Genomic DNA, 17,976 nt, shown 5'->3' with positions numbered 1-17,976 from the left:
AAGGCACTCTAAGGCAGAAGGAAGTCGAGTTTGGATGGAACAAGGAGGTTCTCTCTACTTATAGTGTTGCCGTGCCAAAAAGATGCTGGAACACACATTTGAGCATCTGAGTGGGAAATGCTGCAAGCAGGTATTTCTTGCAGCTGTCAGCATCTGAACCGTCCAGGCCATTTTTTCTTAACTCATCCTAGGCAATTTATTCATCTTGCAGACCATCCCAAGATTTATCTGCAGAACAATCTTTCTCATCCTGTTCTCTTTCCATATCAATTAACAGATTTCCCGTCATCTCACAAAAGCTGCTCCCAACTTCATGGCGCCTGGATAGAAAGGAAATGGCATTTCGGGTAACAGCTTGGCCATAGTGCAGTTTGATGCAACCTCTTTTGTTTGCACTGTTCAGTTCGACTGCAGTTTCCATACCTACCAAGAAAGAAACGTTTCAGTGTGTTTTCCTCCTGGTCTGCACATTTTTAGATGCATTTTGCTTAACATGCTTGATATTGTGATGCATATAGTTTTATGTCCATTGCGCCCATTATATGCTTCCTCTCCCAATACCCACATAAAACAATTACTTTATCCCATCATTCATAAGTTATAAACACAAACAAGAACAACACCAAGAAGGTGCCAGGAGAAACCTGTTGGTAGAAACATTGTTTAAATTCTTTACATCAGCTGTACTCTGCTTTTCAGTCAAAAGGCCCCAGAGTAGCTTACATACAATTTAAAAAAACAAATCAAAACATGACACACAAGCGGAAAAGGACAGGAAAGGAAGACGAAGACGAAAACCAGATCTCCTTACCAATTTCTAGACAATAAGCATTTTGCTTAACATGCTTGTTTTTTGTGTTGCATGTAGTTTTATGTACATTTTATGACCCCATTCCCCCCCAAGCAACCACATAAATTAATGACTTGATCTCATCATTCCAAAAATATAAACAAGAAGAACAACAAATCTATAAAAAACCCAGCACTCCAAAAATGTGTGGAGAAACCTGTTAGTAGAAACATTTTTAAAATTGTTTTGATCAGTTTTACTCTGCTTTTTAAGCCAAAAGGCTTCCAGAGTGGCTTATGTACAATTTAAAAACCTAAAAACCAAACATGGCACACAAGCGGGAAAGGACAGGAAGGGAAGAGGAAAACAAAAAGCAGAACTCCTTGCCAATTTCTAGACAATCATGGTTTTGCGTAAAAAAATCCCTGCGTCCAGTCACGCTTCCCTGCGTGGCTCTGCTTGTGAGCTCACCTGGCAGGAGAGCAGAGTAGCAGCGGTCCTGTTTCCGTGTGAGATGAGGGATAAATCAAGTCCAGAGACAGTTCGGTTCTTATCTCTAGAAGCGTTTATTTACAAGCCATAAATCAGTCTTTTCCATCGGAGCTTTCTTGCATTTTCTCCCGTGCTCCAAAAGCACACACACAGCCTCTGAGCTGAGCTGCGTCTCAGTCAGAATCAAAAGCAAGTCTGAATGCAGTCACACACTGTGACTCACTTCTCTGTTTCATGCTCCTCCCAGATACAGGACACCACGGAGTTTTAACCCTGTCAGTTCCAAACTCCACACCCCCTCTTGTCCTGCATCTGGGGACAATAGCCAACAATGCTTTCCCCAAACACAGACCCTCACAGAACTACTCGTGCTTCTGGAAGGTTAATGGTTTTGTGAAACCATCAGCGAGGTTCTTGGTTGAGGGACAGTATTTCAGAGCAACTAGCCCCTCATGAACACTCTGACATACATTCCGGAACCGTATGTCCAAATGTTTGGTCCTCGCCTTGAATTGCCCTGTCTCAGCCAATTTGAGGCATGGTTGATTGTCTTCATGCACCACAACGGGCAGACAATTCTCTCCACAGATTTCCTCCACTAAACACACATAGAACTCCAGTTCTCTGCAAACCTCTGATAGCGCACTGAACTCAGCTTCAGTAGATGAAAGCGCTATGAGACTTTGCTTCCGGGACCTCCACCCAATCACTGAGTCCCCAAACTTCACCACTAGGCCTGACACTGATTTGCGATCCTCAAGGTTAGCCCAATCCGAATCCACCCAGGCGGTCAGCTTGACATCACCCTCAGCTGACATCTTGAGGCAAAAGTCTTTGGTACCTTGCAGGTAACGTAGCACCCGCTTAATACCATTCCAGGCCTGCACACTAGGACTTGAAGCCTCTCTACTGAGCAGATTGACAGCAAACGCTATGTCTGGTCTGCTCCACTGTGACAGATACAACAGACTACCCAGAGCTGACTGAAAGAGTTCAGTATTTTCGAACACCACGTGCTCTACTTGCTGACACTCCTTCACGTACCCAGTCTCCATGGGTGATCTGGCACCTGCACAATCAGACATCCTGAATTTCTCAAGCAACTGTTCAATCTTACCTTTCTGGCGAAGCAAAAAGCTTCCATCACTTGCTCTTGTGATCTCTACGCCTAGATAGGACTTGACATCTCCAAGCCGCTTCAGCTTGAACCGCTTTCCAAGCTCCTTAGCAAACTTCTCTACCTGTTCACCTGTCTGTGCCATGAGCAAGATGTCATCAACAAACACCTGGGCCACTTGCTGTTGCAAGCCTGAATCTCTAATGTAAAGACAACTGTCTGCAAGAGATCTCTTAAAACCTAGCTCTTCTAAGGCTTCATGTAGGCACATATTCCAATTCCTGGCAGATTGGCGTAATCCATAGATGGATTTGTGCAACCGCCATACGACGCCTGGCTCACTGACTTCAAACCCTGGAGGAGGAAGCATGTACAACTCCTCCTGGAGATCTGAGTTCAGGTAGGCGACATCTACATCAAAATGGTTCACCTTCCAACCTCTCTGTGCTGCTATCGCCAAAAGCGTTCTCAAAGTCTCCGCCCTCGAGGTCGGCGAATATACCTCTGTGAAGTGGACACCCTTCCTCTGTGTGAATCCACGGGCCACTAATCTCGCTTTATACTGTGGTTCTCCTGCTTCTGTGGGTTTAAGTCGGTAAACCCATCTGCAGCTCACAGCTTGCTGGTTAGCCGGCAGCTGTGTGAGTGAGAACACTCCAAGAGGCTCCATTGAGTTCATCTCCTTCTGCATCGCCTCATGCCATTTGCTGGCTTCTTCCCGAGGCAAGTTCTGAACATCCTCAAAGGATTCAGGTTCACATCTAGCCACACCAACCCAGACACTCGTGGCTTCATACCTTTCAGGTGGCTTCCCTTTGGTTGATCTTGCTGACCTCCTCAGCGTGAATTCTGGAACTGCGCCTGAATCACCTGGATCAACCCTACCACCCACTGTGTCAGAAACATCCCCCTCTGACCTGCTGTGCCGTTTAGGGCGAACAGCTGGTTCCGCTGGCGAGGATGATTCACTCCCAAGCTCAGACTTGACAGAGACCTTTGGAGGGGTCCTGGGACTCCCTTTTGGAGAGAAACGGAGCCTCTCCCTTGGAGATCCCGGCTCTGGACTCTGTGGCTGTGGACTGTGCACCTCAGCAACAGGTTCAGCCTCGTCCTCTTCCTCTTCCTCATCTGAGTCTAACAGAACATCTGGATTCCCGTGAAGACGCTTCCACCCACTCTGCTCGCAAAACTCAGCACTGCCGCTAATAAGCAGCTTGGACTGGTTGCCAGTAGGGTATGCGAAACGCCACACCTTTGAACCCGGCTCATAGCCTACAAAGATCATCTTCCTGGACCTTGGCTCACCCTTTCTGCGCATGGCCTTTGGAATGAGAACCCAAGCCTCACAACCAAACACTCGCAGGAAGTCCACTTTCGGTTGCTTCCCATGCAGCAGAAAGTACGGTGTGTCTCCCACACTTGAATTGAATACCCTGTTCTGAACAAAGCATGCCGTCTTATAACTCTCAGCCCAAAAGCGCTGTGGCAAACCCGAGTCTGCCAACATTGCATTCGCTGACTCCTGTAGTGTGCGAAATTTTCTCTCTGCAACCCCGTTCTGTTGCGGACTGTAGGGGGCAGTCAGTCGATGACTGATACCCTTCTGCCTGAAAAACGATTGCAGCGCAGAACCTGTGAACTCCCCCCCGCGATCAGATTGAAAGGAAATCACCCTGGTAGAGAACCGTAGCTCTACCGCTGTGATCCAATCCCTGATCAGTGCAGCTGCCTCTGACTTCTGTCGCAGCGCAAAAGTCCAAGAATGTCTCGAAAAATCGTCAATCAGAAGCAAAACCCATTTAGACCCAGCTAAAGAAGGTGTCGGCATGGGGCCTGACAAATCTGCATGCACAAGTTCGAAGGGTTTGCTGGTTCTCCTCTCTGACCTGGGGTATGTGCATGTTGTGACCTTCGACTGCTTACAGGCTTGACAATCTAGGTATCTGTCACATGCCTTGAACCTACACCCAATGGTGTTGCCTGTGGCCTTCCTCACATATGACCACCCAACGTGCCCAAATCTCCTGTGCCATAAGTGTATACAATCATGGTGTGGTGGGACATTAGCACACTGCCCTTGGGCATCTTCAATGGACTCTCCACTAGCCCCATTTTCCACCAGCCCCATTTTCCCACCAGTCCCATTTTCAATGGGCATCTCCACGAGAAAGAGCCTGTCTTTTCTCGCGACACTGTAGATCTTCTTCCCATCCCTGTAGAAGGAACACAAATTGTTAGAGAACAGAACATCGAACCCAGCAGCCATCAGAGCTGGCACACTTAAAAGAGAGTGGGCAAGCTCGGGGACCACATAAGCTTGTACCCAATGATCTATAAAAGAACAATATAGAAACCCAGATTCAGTCAGTGGTCTTTGTGACCCATCTGCTAAGGTGACATAACGTCCAGTTTTAATTGTCATGCAGTCCCGCAGGAGCTCTCGGGATTTCACGAGACAGTGAGACGCTCCCGAGTCGACAACAAGAGATAAAGAGTGTCTCTGGCTGTTTTCCAAAGATGCCATGGCGCTGCTCACGTTCCCATCGGTTGCCATGGCCACAGCCTCCCCCCGACTGGGGCTTTTGCCTTTCCTCAGAGACGCCATCGCAGCTGTGAGGTGATAAGACGCCTTGTTTTTCTTTTCCTCCTGGCCTGCTGCTTTCCCACGTCTTTGCTGGGAACTGGCCTTGGGAACCTGCTTTGTTGACATTCCACACCAGCCGATGTCCTTGGCAGCCTGGGCCTCTAGCGGATGCTTCCCAGCGCTGTTGGACGTCGTCTTAAAGCACAAACAACTTTCGAAGCCTTTCACTTTCTCAGAGCTCTTGGAATGGCCTGCCTGGCCTGCCCCCCCACTCCTTCTTGGGGTGCAGCCTGTGCCCTCTTTCACAGCTCTCAGCTGCTCTCCAGCACCATCACACAGACGTGTCAAAGCAAAGAAACAGCTTCCCGGAACAGCCCCCTCTGGTCTGGCTCCCACTTCGGCCTGAGGCTTGCTCCCTTGGCCCTCGGCTTCCTCCCGGCCCTTGGCTCCTGCTGAGCTTTTGCACAGACTCCTCAGCACCTGCCAAGCGGCCTGAGCCGATTTAACGCCCTCCAGGTGGGGCAACAGCAAAGCGTCCACACTTGCTTTCAAGAAGCAGAGCTCTCTCTGCTCTCTCTCACTCAGCAGAGCAGCAGCATGCATGGGTGGGGCCGGCTCCTTCTGGACTGGACTCCAGAGCCCTGTGGCCACAAACCACCCCCTTGCTCTTCTTGACCAGGCCTCCCAGTTGGCCCCATTCAGTCTCTCACCGGGGATATTGAAGCTCTCATGGCTCTGCTGTGCAGCAGCCATCATCCTCCCCCCGGGGCTTCAGCGTACTCACAAGTTTGCCAACAAGCTGGACCTCTGAAGCAGCCGCCCGTCTTGGCCTTTGGCTCCTCACTCCAGCATCTCCCACTGCCCTTTCTGGCAGGAGATCACCGCAACTCAACGCTGGCAGCCTTCTCCCTTCTCACACTTGTCAGGAAACGCGTAACTTCCATAACCTTTGCGTAAAAAAATCCCTGCGTCCAGTCACGCTTCCCTGCGTGGCTCTGCTTGGGAGCTGACCTGGCAGGAGAGCAGAGTAGCAGCGGTCCTGTGTCCGTGTGAGATGAGGGATAAATCAAGTCCAGAGACAGTTCGGTTCTTATCTCTAGAAGCGTTTATTTACAAGCCATAAATCAGTCTTTTCCATCGGAGCTTTCTTGCATTTTCTCCCGTGCTCCAAAAGCACACACACAGCCTCTGAGCTGAGCTGCGTCTCAGTCAGAATCGAAAGCAAGTCTGAATGCAGTCACACACTGTGACTCACTTCTCTGTTTCAAGCTCCTCCCAGATACAGGACACCACGGAGTTTTAACCCTGTCAGTTCCAAACTCCACAATGGTCAGCTGGCCCAGTTCAGGGCCAGGAGGTACCTGATTCAGCTTGGCCTCCAGCAAAAGCAGATGCCTTGAGCCCTGCTTCCTATCTCTCCCCAAGAGGCAGTCTGGTGGAGTGGTCCATTAGGAGCTCCTTCTTTCCTGAACTGCTTGCATCAAAGGATCATCTAGGATAGTTGCTGCAGAACTGCATGGCTCTTTTCTTCTGATGGTTGTGTGGAGCAGTGGGTTTTAGGGACTGGAAGATGTAGCAGGATGCACTGGCTGTCTAGGGTTGCTGCAAATGGAGAGGCTGCAATACTCACCTAGAGGACAGATTTAAGCACCTGGAGCAGTTTAATGACAAACCTGGATCTGGCTCAAGATCAGGTAGACCCACAAACCAATGACCAGGAGGGAGTAAGTTTCAAGGTTGACCCTTTCAAGCTGCCATGCTTTGTCAGTCCTGAAATGTGAAGATGCTTGAGGTTGGTTTCTGAGCTCCAAAGCAGGTTATCTCTTCCCATCAGATACACTCACCTTTCCCCAGCCATCTTTCACTTGCAGTAGACCACAAGGTGAGCAACAGATTCTGCCCCCATTGCCATTTACCATCTACATCAGTGGTTCTCAAAGGATGTGTTGTGTCACACCGGTGTGTCAGGAAAGGATGGCATGTGTGGCTGGCAGATTCAAAGACAATCAAAGAAACATTTAGACATTTCAGTGTAGTATAGTATCAAAAAGGCTCCTTTGCAGGTTCTTATGCAGCTTCTTTGTTTCATATTTTTGGGGTGTTCCATGATCCTATTATAAAGTGATTATGTTTTGTGTTATTAATCAAGCGCTCCGAGGAGTTGTTTGCTTTCCTATGTATTTCTTATCAATAAAATAAATTCAGTGTGGCATGAGCAACTTTTATTCTGTTTGGCCTGGAATAGAGGAGACTGAGAGGAGATGTGATAGCCATCTTCAAATATCTCAAGGGCTGTCACATGGAAGAGGGAACAAGCTTGTTTTCTCCTGCCTTGGAGAGTAGGACTCAAACCAATTGATTCAAGTTACAAGAAAGGAGATTCTGGATAAACATATGGAAAAACCATCTGACAGGGCCAGAGCTATCATTACCTAAGGGTGCAAGGGATGCAGGGCTGAAGCCGCCTAAGCTCTTAACTATCTACCTGTTACAAAATAAGAAATAATTTTGATCAAGCTAGAAAAACAAAATACATATATACCTAGGTATTATCAATTGCATACATACTGTTTCACTAAAGAACTTTTGACTTTGTGCTCAAAGACGCGTCGTGCCAGCAGCAGCACTTGTCATTCACAACGGTGCGTTTTAATTTCATCACTTCCAGTTCAAATTCGTTTAGAGAAATCCTTTAAAAAATAATGCTTATTGTCGTTAATTGTCGGCATTTTCTTTGACTAACTACTTCGTACTGGCGTCTTCCAGCACACGATTTTAATTTTCCATTTCTGCAAAAACATGCCTAGAGCACATGCTATGAATTCCACAAGCTGCACCCCCCCATTTAACGATGAATGTTAAGCGAGAAACACATTTTACGACAAATGCTAAGCGAGAAACGCTGGGCAAGTCTGTGGGGCAGGAGGTTGCAGGCAGGCAAAGGGCGGTGGCGGGGCGTGGTCGGCCTCGTTCAATGGCGCGGAGGTTTATTTGGGGGCTAAACTAAATTTAGGGGGGGCTGGGTGGATCTTTGCACCCCGGTGGGGCATATGCTAAAGATGGCCCTGGTAAGAGCTGTTCAACTGCGGACTTTTCTTCCTTGGAGGTTTTGAAGCACAGTTTGGATGGCCATCTGTCATGGACGCTTTAGCTGAGATTCCTGCATTGCAGGGGTTGGAGAAGATGAACCATGAGGTCCCTTCCAACTCTGCAATTCTATCATTCTATGATACTAAGACGACTTGTTCCCCCTGAATAATGTGATCTGCGCTTAAATACATGTGGAAACAGGAGTGCTGCTTTTCAGCTGAGGGACCTGATCCTGTTGTTGAGGAGCAGGGGAAGCAGTGCCATTTTTCTGGAAAGGAGCTGATGAGGTTCCTTCCTCCACCAGGAATTGCTCTTGCTGGGATACAGCAGATGACGTGCCTCTTTGCACAGGGACTTGTTCCTGCTGGGAAGGTGCAGCCAAGGTGTCCTTTTCTCAGGAACTTTTTCCAGATGTTAAGCAGGAGGAGATGCCATTGCAATCTGTTTTAGCACCTGCTGTTCTTGTACTGAAAGAGTCACAAGGCCTGGAAGTACATCAAGTATATATGCTTCTAGTGTTAATTAAACTGTTGCAATTGACATTATTCAAATCCCATTGCAAATCAGGTTATTAAGATTTAACGACTTTCGGCTGTTTGCAATGTGCAAATCAAGCAAAAGCAATTGAAATAGCTCAACACAACAGATGCTTCAAATGGTCCCCCCCCCACGTTCAACTGAAAATGCCTGAGTTGCCTTTTGTTTCCCTCTTCCCTCCCTGTTCTTTCCTCCTTGTGTGCCATTTTTTTTTAAAAAAAGATATTGCACATACGCTACTTGGGGAGCCTTTTTCCCCTTTAAAAGCAGTGTATAAATGATATAAACAATTTAATAATTTAATAATAAATAAGGTTTCTACTAACAGGTGTCTTGTGGCATCTTCTGATTTTGTTGACTAATTAAGAGAATACAGTGGTACCTCAGGTGAAGTACTTAAATCGTTCCAGAGGTCCGTTCTTAACCTGAAACTGTTCTTAACCTGAAGCACCACTTTAGCTAATGGGGCCTCCTGCTGCTGCCGTGCCACTGTAGCACGATTTCTGTTCTCATCCTGAAGCAAAATTCTTAACCTGAAGCACTATTTCTGGGTTAGCAGAGTCTTTAAGCTGAAGCATATGTAACCTGAAGTGTATGTGACCCCAGGTACCACTGTAGATACTTGGGCCCCTTTCTCATTTCTGCATTTTTATTTTTATTTTACATCTGTTGTTCTTTTTTGTGTTCATTTATTATGAATGATGGAACAAAACCACTAATTTGTATTTTTTTTTGGGGGGGATCACAAAATAGGGGAGGAGCACATAAAAATACAAGCATCACAGAAACAAGCATATTAAGCAAAAAGGAATCCAAAACTGCAGACCAGAAGAAAAGCAAATGGAAAAGTTTCTTTCTTTGTAGGTACAGTGGTACCTTGGTTCCAAAATGCCTTTGTACTCAAACAACTTGGAACCCAAACGCTGCAAACCTGGAAGTAAGGTGTTCGGTTTGTGAACCTTTTTTCAGAAGCCAAAGGTGCTTCTTTTTGAGTGTTATACTTCCGTTTTGACTGGCACACTTCCGTTTTGAGTGCAACACTTCAGTTTTGATGGTTATGCTTCCGATTTGAGTGCCGCACTTCCGTTTGGAGTGTTACGCTGAGGTCTGGCTGTTTTTGCTATTTATTTTGTGTCTTGGTTTTTGCGGCTCTTTATGTTTTGTTTTTGTGACTGTGTGTAATCCAGTTCAGCTACTGATTGACTGATTGTGTGACTGCAGTAGATTGTTTATAGCTTTCATTTTATGGATCAACGGTCACGTTAGATAGTAAAATTCATGTTAAATTGCTGTTTTAGGGGTTGTTTTCAGAAGTTTGGAATGGATTAAACCATTTTGCATTACCTTCTATGGGAATGCGTGCCTTGGTTTTGGAACGCTTTGGTTTTGGAATGGACTTCCGGAACAAATTAAGTTTGAGAACCAAAGTACCACTGTACTGCAATTGCGGTTGCATCAGACTGCATTAAAGCAAATCTCCTAAACAACATTCTGCTTCCTTTCCATCCAGGCGCCGTGAATGTGGCAGCTGATTCTGTGAGATGACGGGGAATCTGTTAATTGATATGTAATGGGAAAAACCACACCCAAAGTACAGCACACGTTGTGATTGTTTGAGAAAGGATGTTCTTCAGATAAATCTCAAGAAGTTCTCCAAGATGAATAAATTGCCAAGGATGAGTTAAGAAAAAATGGGCCTGGATAGTTCAAATACTGACAATTGGAGGAAATACCTGTTTGCAGCATTTCCCACTCAGATGCACATATGTGTGTTTCAGCATCTTTTTGGCACGGCAACACTATAAGTAAAGAGAACCTCCTTGCTTCATCCAACTGTTTGGGATACTGCCAGGGAGACAAAGGCCATCACTGCCTCCACGTCAACTCCGGACGTCCATCGATCTCCCGTAGATACAGTATCAATCAATTAGCGACATGAGCTCCAGAAATAGCTTGCCACATTCCACAGCTGATGCACACTCTATCAGCAGAGTTCGCACAGCAGGAGATGCACGCAGGAGAGCATATTTACAAGTTTATTCAGCGTTGGTCAGAACAAAGAAAAAAACATGACTGCCTGCTTCAATGTCTCAGGCAAAGAGGCATCGTGATTAATGAGCTGCCGAGATAAGAAGTCTTTGAAGGCATAAAGGCTTACGGCTCAAGTGAATAGCTGAGATGGATCTTTTACAATCCTCAGACACTGCTCCGCGTCCACCAAAGCTAAATGGCCACAACTATCAGACCTGGGCAAGGTACTGTGAGGGCCAGATGAGAAAGCTTGGAGTGTGGAATACCATTTCTGAGGACCCCCCAGCCCCTGTGACAGATGAATGGAGGGCACAGGATTCAAGAGCCATGGGGATAATTTTGCTCTCAGTAGCTCCTGAAGAGTTAATCACCCTGGCTGGCAAGGCCAGTGCCCGTGAGATGTGGGACGGGCTTAGAGCCTGTCATCTCCGACAAGAGGCTGGGTCTGTGTTGCTTTATTTCAGAAAGCTGCACAGGAAGCGTTTGGAGCCAGGGGAAGACCTTAGAGCCCACGTTTTACATTTGCAGCATCTCAGACAGGAATTGACTCAGAGAGGTTTCAATATGCCTGAGTTACTGTTTGCAATTCTCATCCTGGACTTCCTGGATGAAAGCTACCATGCCGTGGCAAGTCAGATGGCGACCCTCCCTGCGCAGGACCTCACTGCTACAAACGTCTTGGCGACTTTGCAAAACGAATATGATAAGAGAAATGCAGCTGAGTCGGCTTGTGCGCTTCAGGGGGAGCAATGTGGGACAGCATTCCAGCCTCCAGGGGGAGCCAAAGCGTTCGCAGCTGTGAAGTGCTGGAACTGTGGGACCCAAGGTCACACTCAGAAGTTTTGTCCAAAGACTGGAAATAAACAAAGGAATAAGCCAGCAGATGGCCAGAGGCAGGGGGGGGTGGAAAGCCCAAGCCAGGGAAAAACAAGGCTTTGTTTGCTGGCACTGCTTCTCCAAAAGCCGAAGGCAAGTTTGATGGCCAGGAGCAGGGAGGCAAGCAGCAAAAGCCCACGCCGGTGGAAAACAAGGTTTTGCTTGCTGGAAAAGCTGCTCCAAAGGCCAAGGCCAGATTTATTGTAGATTCTGGATGCACCCGCCATTTGGCAAAAGATAAGCATCTGTTTATCTCCTTCACACCTCAAGATGGAGAGATCCACCAGGCAGATGGAAAGACGTTGCGAATCGCAGGAGAAGGGACTGTGAGACTGGCAAGTCTGCACACAACCATCAAAGATGTACTTTATGTTCCAGGTGCTGCAGACAATTTGCTCAGTGTCCCACAGCTGACTGGGCGTGGCTTTGAGATTTCCTTCAAGAGGAGCGTCTGTGTCATCGGGAAAGGCAAAGAGGACATTTTGCATGCAAAGTTTATGGATGGCTTATTCTGTATAACTTATGATGACAATGGTGTTGCTGTGTCTAATGTTGATTCTTGTTGTGTTGCACAAACTAACAAAGTTCTTCATGCAGGATGCATTCATGAAGCACATCGAAGATTTTGTCACATGTCTTGGCAGGCGCTGGCCAAGATGCCTGAGTTGGTTCAGGGTTTGAACATCAAACCCTGTAAGTTTCACATGAAATGTGTATCTTGTGCAGAGAACAAGGTGAAGGTTGCTCCAAAAGGCAAGGAGTCTAGCAGGCAGGCTTCCAAACCCTACCAGCTAGTCCACGCAGACCTGGTTGGTCCACTTACGCCCTCTTTGGGTGGAGCAAGGTACTTCATGGTTCTAATTGATTCTTTATCCAGGTACATTCATGTGTTTATGCTCGAGCAGAAATCGCAAGCGTTTCCTAGGTTCAAGGCATTCTGTGCTTGGCTGGAGAATGTTCACAGTAGACGTATCGGCTGTCTCTTTACTGATCGAGGCGGGGAATTCACCTCTCAGCAGTTTGAAGCTTTCCTGACTGAGAAGGGAATCCAGCATGACTTGTCAATGCCTAGATCGCCATGGATGAATGGACTTGCGGAGTGAGCAAATCAGACTTTGCTTCAAGGCCTGAAAACCTTGTTGCATGATGCCAATCTCCCTGAGTGTTTTTGGGGGAGGCTCTGTCCACGTTTGTTTACACTTATAATCGCAGATTGTCATCACCTATTGGTTGTACTCCCTATGAGAAGATGTTTGGTAAGAAACCTTACGTCAAACACATGAGAATCTTTGGTTCTGACATGTGGGTACACACCCCACAAAGCAACAAGCTTGGGAAGCGTGGGGCACATGGTTTGTTCATGGGGTACGAAAAAGGTGCATACAGAGTATGGATGACTCATTCTAAGTCCATTAAGTTCATAAAGAGTGTTGAGTACAATCCTAAGTGGGGGGGGGGGGAACGTGGGAATTTTCCAGTTACCCAGAGGAGGATGAAGGTGATGTGAAAAAAGCAGATGGTGTTGAGGCAGAAGAGGAAGCTGAGGATTAGGATGATGATGATGATCGGAGTTCGGATTCCAGTTCAGTGGGCGGCGCTGCTGCTGGTGTCAGCGACAGTGATGACACAGCAGACTACAAGAGGGCAAAGGCCTCAGTCAGACCATCTGATGCATCTGACAATGAACTGGAAGAACCACTGTTCACCATTGGTCACTTTTCTCCTAAGACGGAGGAGATGAGTCCAGAAGACGTGCGTCTAGTACGCAGATCTGAAAGAGCGACGAAGGGCAAACCTCCAAAGAGATTTGCTGATGAGTTTGCTAAGACAGCAACTGCTGTTCTTAGTGGTTCAGAGAAGGTGTGGGAACCTTCAAGCTTCAAAGAGGTTCAGGAGTTAACCTCTAAAGATGCTGAGCCTTGGCTTAATGCCATGAAGGCTGAAGTTGATTCCTTGAATAGGAACCAAACTTGGGAGCTAGTCCCAGTAGTCCCAGGAATGAGACTGGTTGGCAGCAAATGGGTCTTCAAGGCCAAGACAGACCAGAATGGCAAGGTTGTCAGACACAAAGCCAGATTGGTTGCCAGAGGTTTTTCACAGGTACCAGGACAGGATTACCACAAGACCTACTCACCCACCGTCAAATATGAGAGCATTTGGCTAATGCTCAAGATTGCTGCAGAGGAGAAACTGCATGTTTCCCATCATGACATTAATACAGCTTTTTTGTACGGGGTTTTGGGGGAGGAGCTGTTTATGCTTCCACCTGATGGAATGCAGATACAGAAGGGAATGGTCTGTAAACTGCGGAAATCCTTATACGGTCTCAAGCAGAGTGCCAGGTGTTGGAACACAAAACTCACTGAGACGTTGCTTTCTCTAGGTTTCACCAGGGCAAAGCTGATCCATGTGTGTTTGTCAAGGAGGAGGGGCAAAACAAACTGTATTGTTTATGTTTTGTTGATGATCTTGTGATGTTTTGGAAGAATCAGGCTTTGTACCAAAGCACCCTAGCTCAGCTGAAGGAGCACTTTGACATGAAGGATCTTGGTGAGGTATCCAACTATCTTTGTCTGCAGGTGGAGAGGGACCAAGCAGGTAATTTTCTGGTACACCAAACACAGAAAATTGCTGATGTATTAACCAGGTTGAATTTGGTTGATGCAAACCCAGCAGACACACCGATGGTGACAGGTTACCAGGTAGATAGTACTGCTGAAGCGTTTTCTGACACTATGCTGTACAGATGCATTCCAGGCAAGTTGAATTTCATTGCTAGATGCTCAAGACCTGACATAGCTGTAAGCACTAACCTGCTTAGCAGACATGCTAACAATCCTACTGTTCAGGATTGGAAAGCTCTGAAGCGCATAGCCCGCTATTTGAAAGGGACTTTGCACTACAGGCTGAGGTTCACCAGTCAGAAGACTGGAGGTCTTGAAATCTTTGCAGATGCTAGTTTTGGAAGTGACACCACGGATGGTAAAAGCACTTCTGGAGTATGCTACATGTACAACCACTGTCTGTTTGACTGGTTGTGCAAGAAGCAGGCGACAGTAAGCCTAAGTTCCTGTGAAGCAGAACTCAATGCTCTGTCATTTTCACTCATGGATTGTGAATGGTTGATGCAACTGTTTAAGGACATCAGAGTTTCTGTGAAATGTCCTATACAAGTGTATCAAGACAATAGATCCTGTTTGGCTTTCCTGAACTCAGAGAGTTGCAAGCAAAGAACCAAGTACTTGCAGATTAAGCTACATCGTGCAAGAGAGTGTATTCAGAAAGGACTCATTCAGGTGTCCTCCATGCCAGGAAATGAAATTCCTGCTGATCTGTTGTCTAAGGTTGTTAACAGAGAACAACTTAAGGTTTATGTACAGAGGTTGCAATTGGGTTGAACCACAGGTACTACAGGTTACACGGAAAGGGGGAGGATGTTAGGATATTTCCGTTCCACCTTAAAAGGGAGCAGGATGTTTGTGTCACAGCCTGCGTATTTCCTGTTCACAGGATGTTTCTGTTGTGTCTTTGCTTTCGTTTCTCTGTCTGTGCCTGAGACATTGAAGCAGGCAGTCATGTTTTCTTTGTTCTGACCAACGCTGAATAAAGTTGTAAATAATGCTCTCCTGCGTGCATCTTTCGCTGTGCGAATTCTGCTGATAGAGCGTACATCAGCTCTGGAATGTGGCAAGCTATTTCCGAGAGCTTGTGTCGCTAATTGAATGATACTGCGTGTCTACGGGAGATCGATGGATCGTCCGGAATCGACGTGGGGCCTTGATGGCTGATGTCTCCCTGGCAGTATCCCAACACCAACTTCCTTCTGCCTTAGAGTGCCTTCCCTTTGGCAGAGATCTCAGATGAAACTGCAGCCATGAGGTTCCTTTACCTGAGCTTTGCTCTGGTCTTCATCCTCTTCCACGTTGTTGCAGGTAAGAGAGCAGCTCAAGCTCAGGTGGGAGAGCATCTGCTGCAAATGCAGAAGGTCTCAGGTTGAGTCCCACGTATTTCCCTGGTCGGCAACACTTGAGACCTTCTTCCTGTCAGTGTAGACAGCTATGAGTTTGATGGAACAACAGTCCGACTTGGCAGCTTCCTATCCCATCCAGCTGCTTAAAAAGGGGTGGGGAGGAAAGTATTTAAAAACCTATTTAATAATGAAATTGAATTTGAATACATGACTTTTGGGAAAGCAGCAATGTTCAGGATGCAGCCTTAGAGACCCGCAAAGTTCCATGGTGGTCATTTATATTGCTTGGAAAAGTTTGGAAAGTTAGTGTCCATGATCCCCAAGTCCTTCCTAATTCCAGAGGTCCTGGATCTATGAAGAGTAAAAATCTGATGAAGGATTCCATTGTGGACCTAGCCCAGCAAGTTTCGTTGTTAAAGAATGCCCAAAGTTGCCACCTCAGGACCCCATGAGTATAGCCAATGAAGAGATGGTGCCCACTGGGCAAATGGGTGCGCCTTACCCCCTCCTCACCTTGCTGGGAGTCGGGAAAGACCATAGCCATCACAGTTGGGTGTGAGCTGATCAAGACACATTGGCAACACTACTGGGGAGATTCCAGAAAATACCATTCTCAGAGAGGGTGCAAATGGCAAGGTATTTCTGAAGCTCAGAACAGCTGTATTTCTGATTAGCAGATGTTGAAAACAAAGGGGAAACTTCAGTAGAATGGAATCAAGTCTGACTCAGTCGCCAGTTATGTGGGTGTGGGTGCATTATCTGCTAATTTTTCTCGCCAGGGAGAGTTGTATGTGAACTTGCAAAGGAGGAACTTGCCAATTCGCAGCAAATAAAAAATGTGCCATTGGAGAAATTCCCGGGGTCTCCTGTGGCAGGAACGAAACCTGCTGCTGGGGTAAGTGACATCCATTGAGTTGTTTTCTTTTCGTAAAAGAGATAAATATGCAGTAAATAAATATATATAAAAAGGTAAAGGTAAAGGACCCCTGACAGTTAAGTCCAGTCCTGAACAACTCTGGGCTTGGGCGCTCAGCTCGCTTTACTGGCCGAGGGAGCACTCGTCTGTCTGCAGACAGTATTTCCAGGTCATGTGGCCAGCATGACTAAGCCGATTCTGGCAAAACCAGAGCAGCGCACAGAAACACTGTTTACCTTCCTACTGCAGCAGTACCTATTTCTCTACTTGCACTTTGACATGCTTTTGAACTGCTAAGTTGGCAGAAGCTGGGACCGAGCAAAGGGAGCTCACCCCATCATGGGGATTCGAAGCGCGACCTTCCGATCAGCAAGCCCAAGAAGCTCGGTGGTTTACACCACAGCACGTCCCGCATCCCCATATATAAACAAGATCCCTCCCAAATCAAGCATTCTATGTAAAATTGATGATGTCAGTCAAATCAGGACTTCCCATGCCTGACAAACCAAATCTGTAAAACTCCACCATGAGTTTTACATTGTTTCATAAATTGACTTCCCACCCCCACTTCTGCCATGTTTCTACTCAAACATTTTCTACTGCATTATATCTTTATCTATTACAAAATTTTTTTTATCATTTGTCCTCCATGGCTTTTATCCTGCCCACAATTTCATCTGACTACAGTTTCTTTTTTAAGTCCACAAAAGGCCTCCATTCTTCCATTCATCATTGTGATCTCTTAATTTCTGTGCTTATGATATTCTAGCTAGTGTACATAAATAGTTTAATCCTTGCCTTTGGAAGCTTTGTCCATTGGATATTTAGGTATAATCTTACCAAAGGATATTACCCAATTAGCAGTATGTAATATAAACAAAGTACCTAATGAGGCTTCTTTATATAGTGATAGAATTATAGAATCAGAGGATTGGAAGGGACCCTGAGGGTCATCTACTCCATCCCCCTGCAATGCAGGAATCTCAGCTAAAGCATCCCTGACAGATGGCCACCCAACCTCTGCTTAATAACCTCCAAGGAAGGAGCGTCCACAACCTCCTGAGGGAGACTGTTTCACTGTTGAACAGATCTTACTTTCATTAATTTGCCCTCATATATCTAGTCAGAATCCCTTTTCTCGTAACTTGAACCGATTGGTTAGAGTCCTACCCTCCAAGGCAGGAGAAAATGAGGCATCTGATCAAGGCCTGTATTTTAAAATGAGCTTAAAGATATATTTGCAAATGTTTGTATGTTTCATGCCAGGCAGAAACCAGCTGGCTAAGTACTTTGGCAGTTGTTTATCTTCCTGCTCTCCTGAACAAGGGCCCCCCTGATTTATAGCAGTAGCAGGAGACAAGTTTCTCAAAGTTGTAAAAGGGAATTACAGGCTGGGAGCAAAGGTTATACTGACCCTACATATTACAGAATACAATCAAGCTGCAAAAACACTAATTAAGAGTTGGTAAATAGTAAGATTTATTGTTTAACAGAAAATAATACCATCAGACTCTAGCCATATTTTCCTAAGGTTTAAGGTATACTGAGAGAGTTAAAGGGCAATAAATTTTGG

The 17,976-nt window shown here is 46.3% G+C and overlaps 3 protein-coding genes across 4 annotated transcripts in view; 2 read left to right on the top strand and 1 right to left on the bottom strand.

Moving 5' to 3' along the window:
• Positions 1-17,976, top strand: part of LOC310758748 (uncharacterized protein) — a 299,601-nt gene that overhangs the window by 68,567 nt on the left and 213,058 nt on the right. The gene's annotated exons all lie outside the window — the stretch shown is intronic.
• Positions 1-17,976, bottom strand: part of LOC310758750 (uncharacterized protein) — a 135,211-nt gene that overhangs the window by 68,887 nt on the left and 48,348 nt on the right. The gene's annotated exons all lie outside the window — the stretch shown is intronic.
• LOC310758746 (uncharacterized protein) overlaps positions 15,330-17,976 on the top strand; it is a 63,791-nt gene continuing 61,144 nt past the window's right edge. Inside the window, exon 1 of the mRNA XM_083605665.1 lies at positions 15,330-15,449. Coding sequence (XP_083461791.1) covers positions 15,392-15,449 — 58 coding nt within the window. The 5' untranslated portion in view covers positions 15,330-15,391. The remainder of the gene's footprint in view (positions 15,450-17,976) is intronic.

This window comes from Podarcis filfolensis (genome assembly GCF_964270895.1).
Source record: "Podarcis filfolensis genome assembly, chromosome: 3".
Taxonomy (NCBI): Eukaryota; Metazoa; Chordata; class Lepidosauria; order Squamata; family Lacertidae; genus Podarcis; species Podarcis filfolensis.
This window is presented reverse-complemented; position numbering and strand designations above follow the sequence as displayed.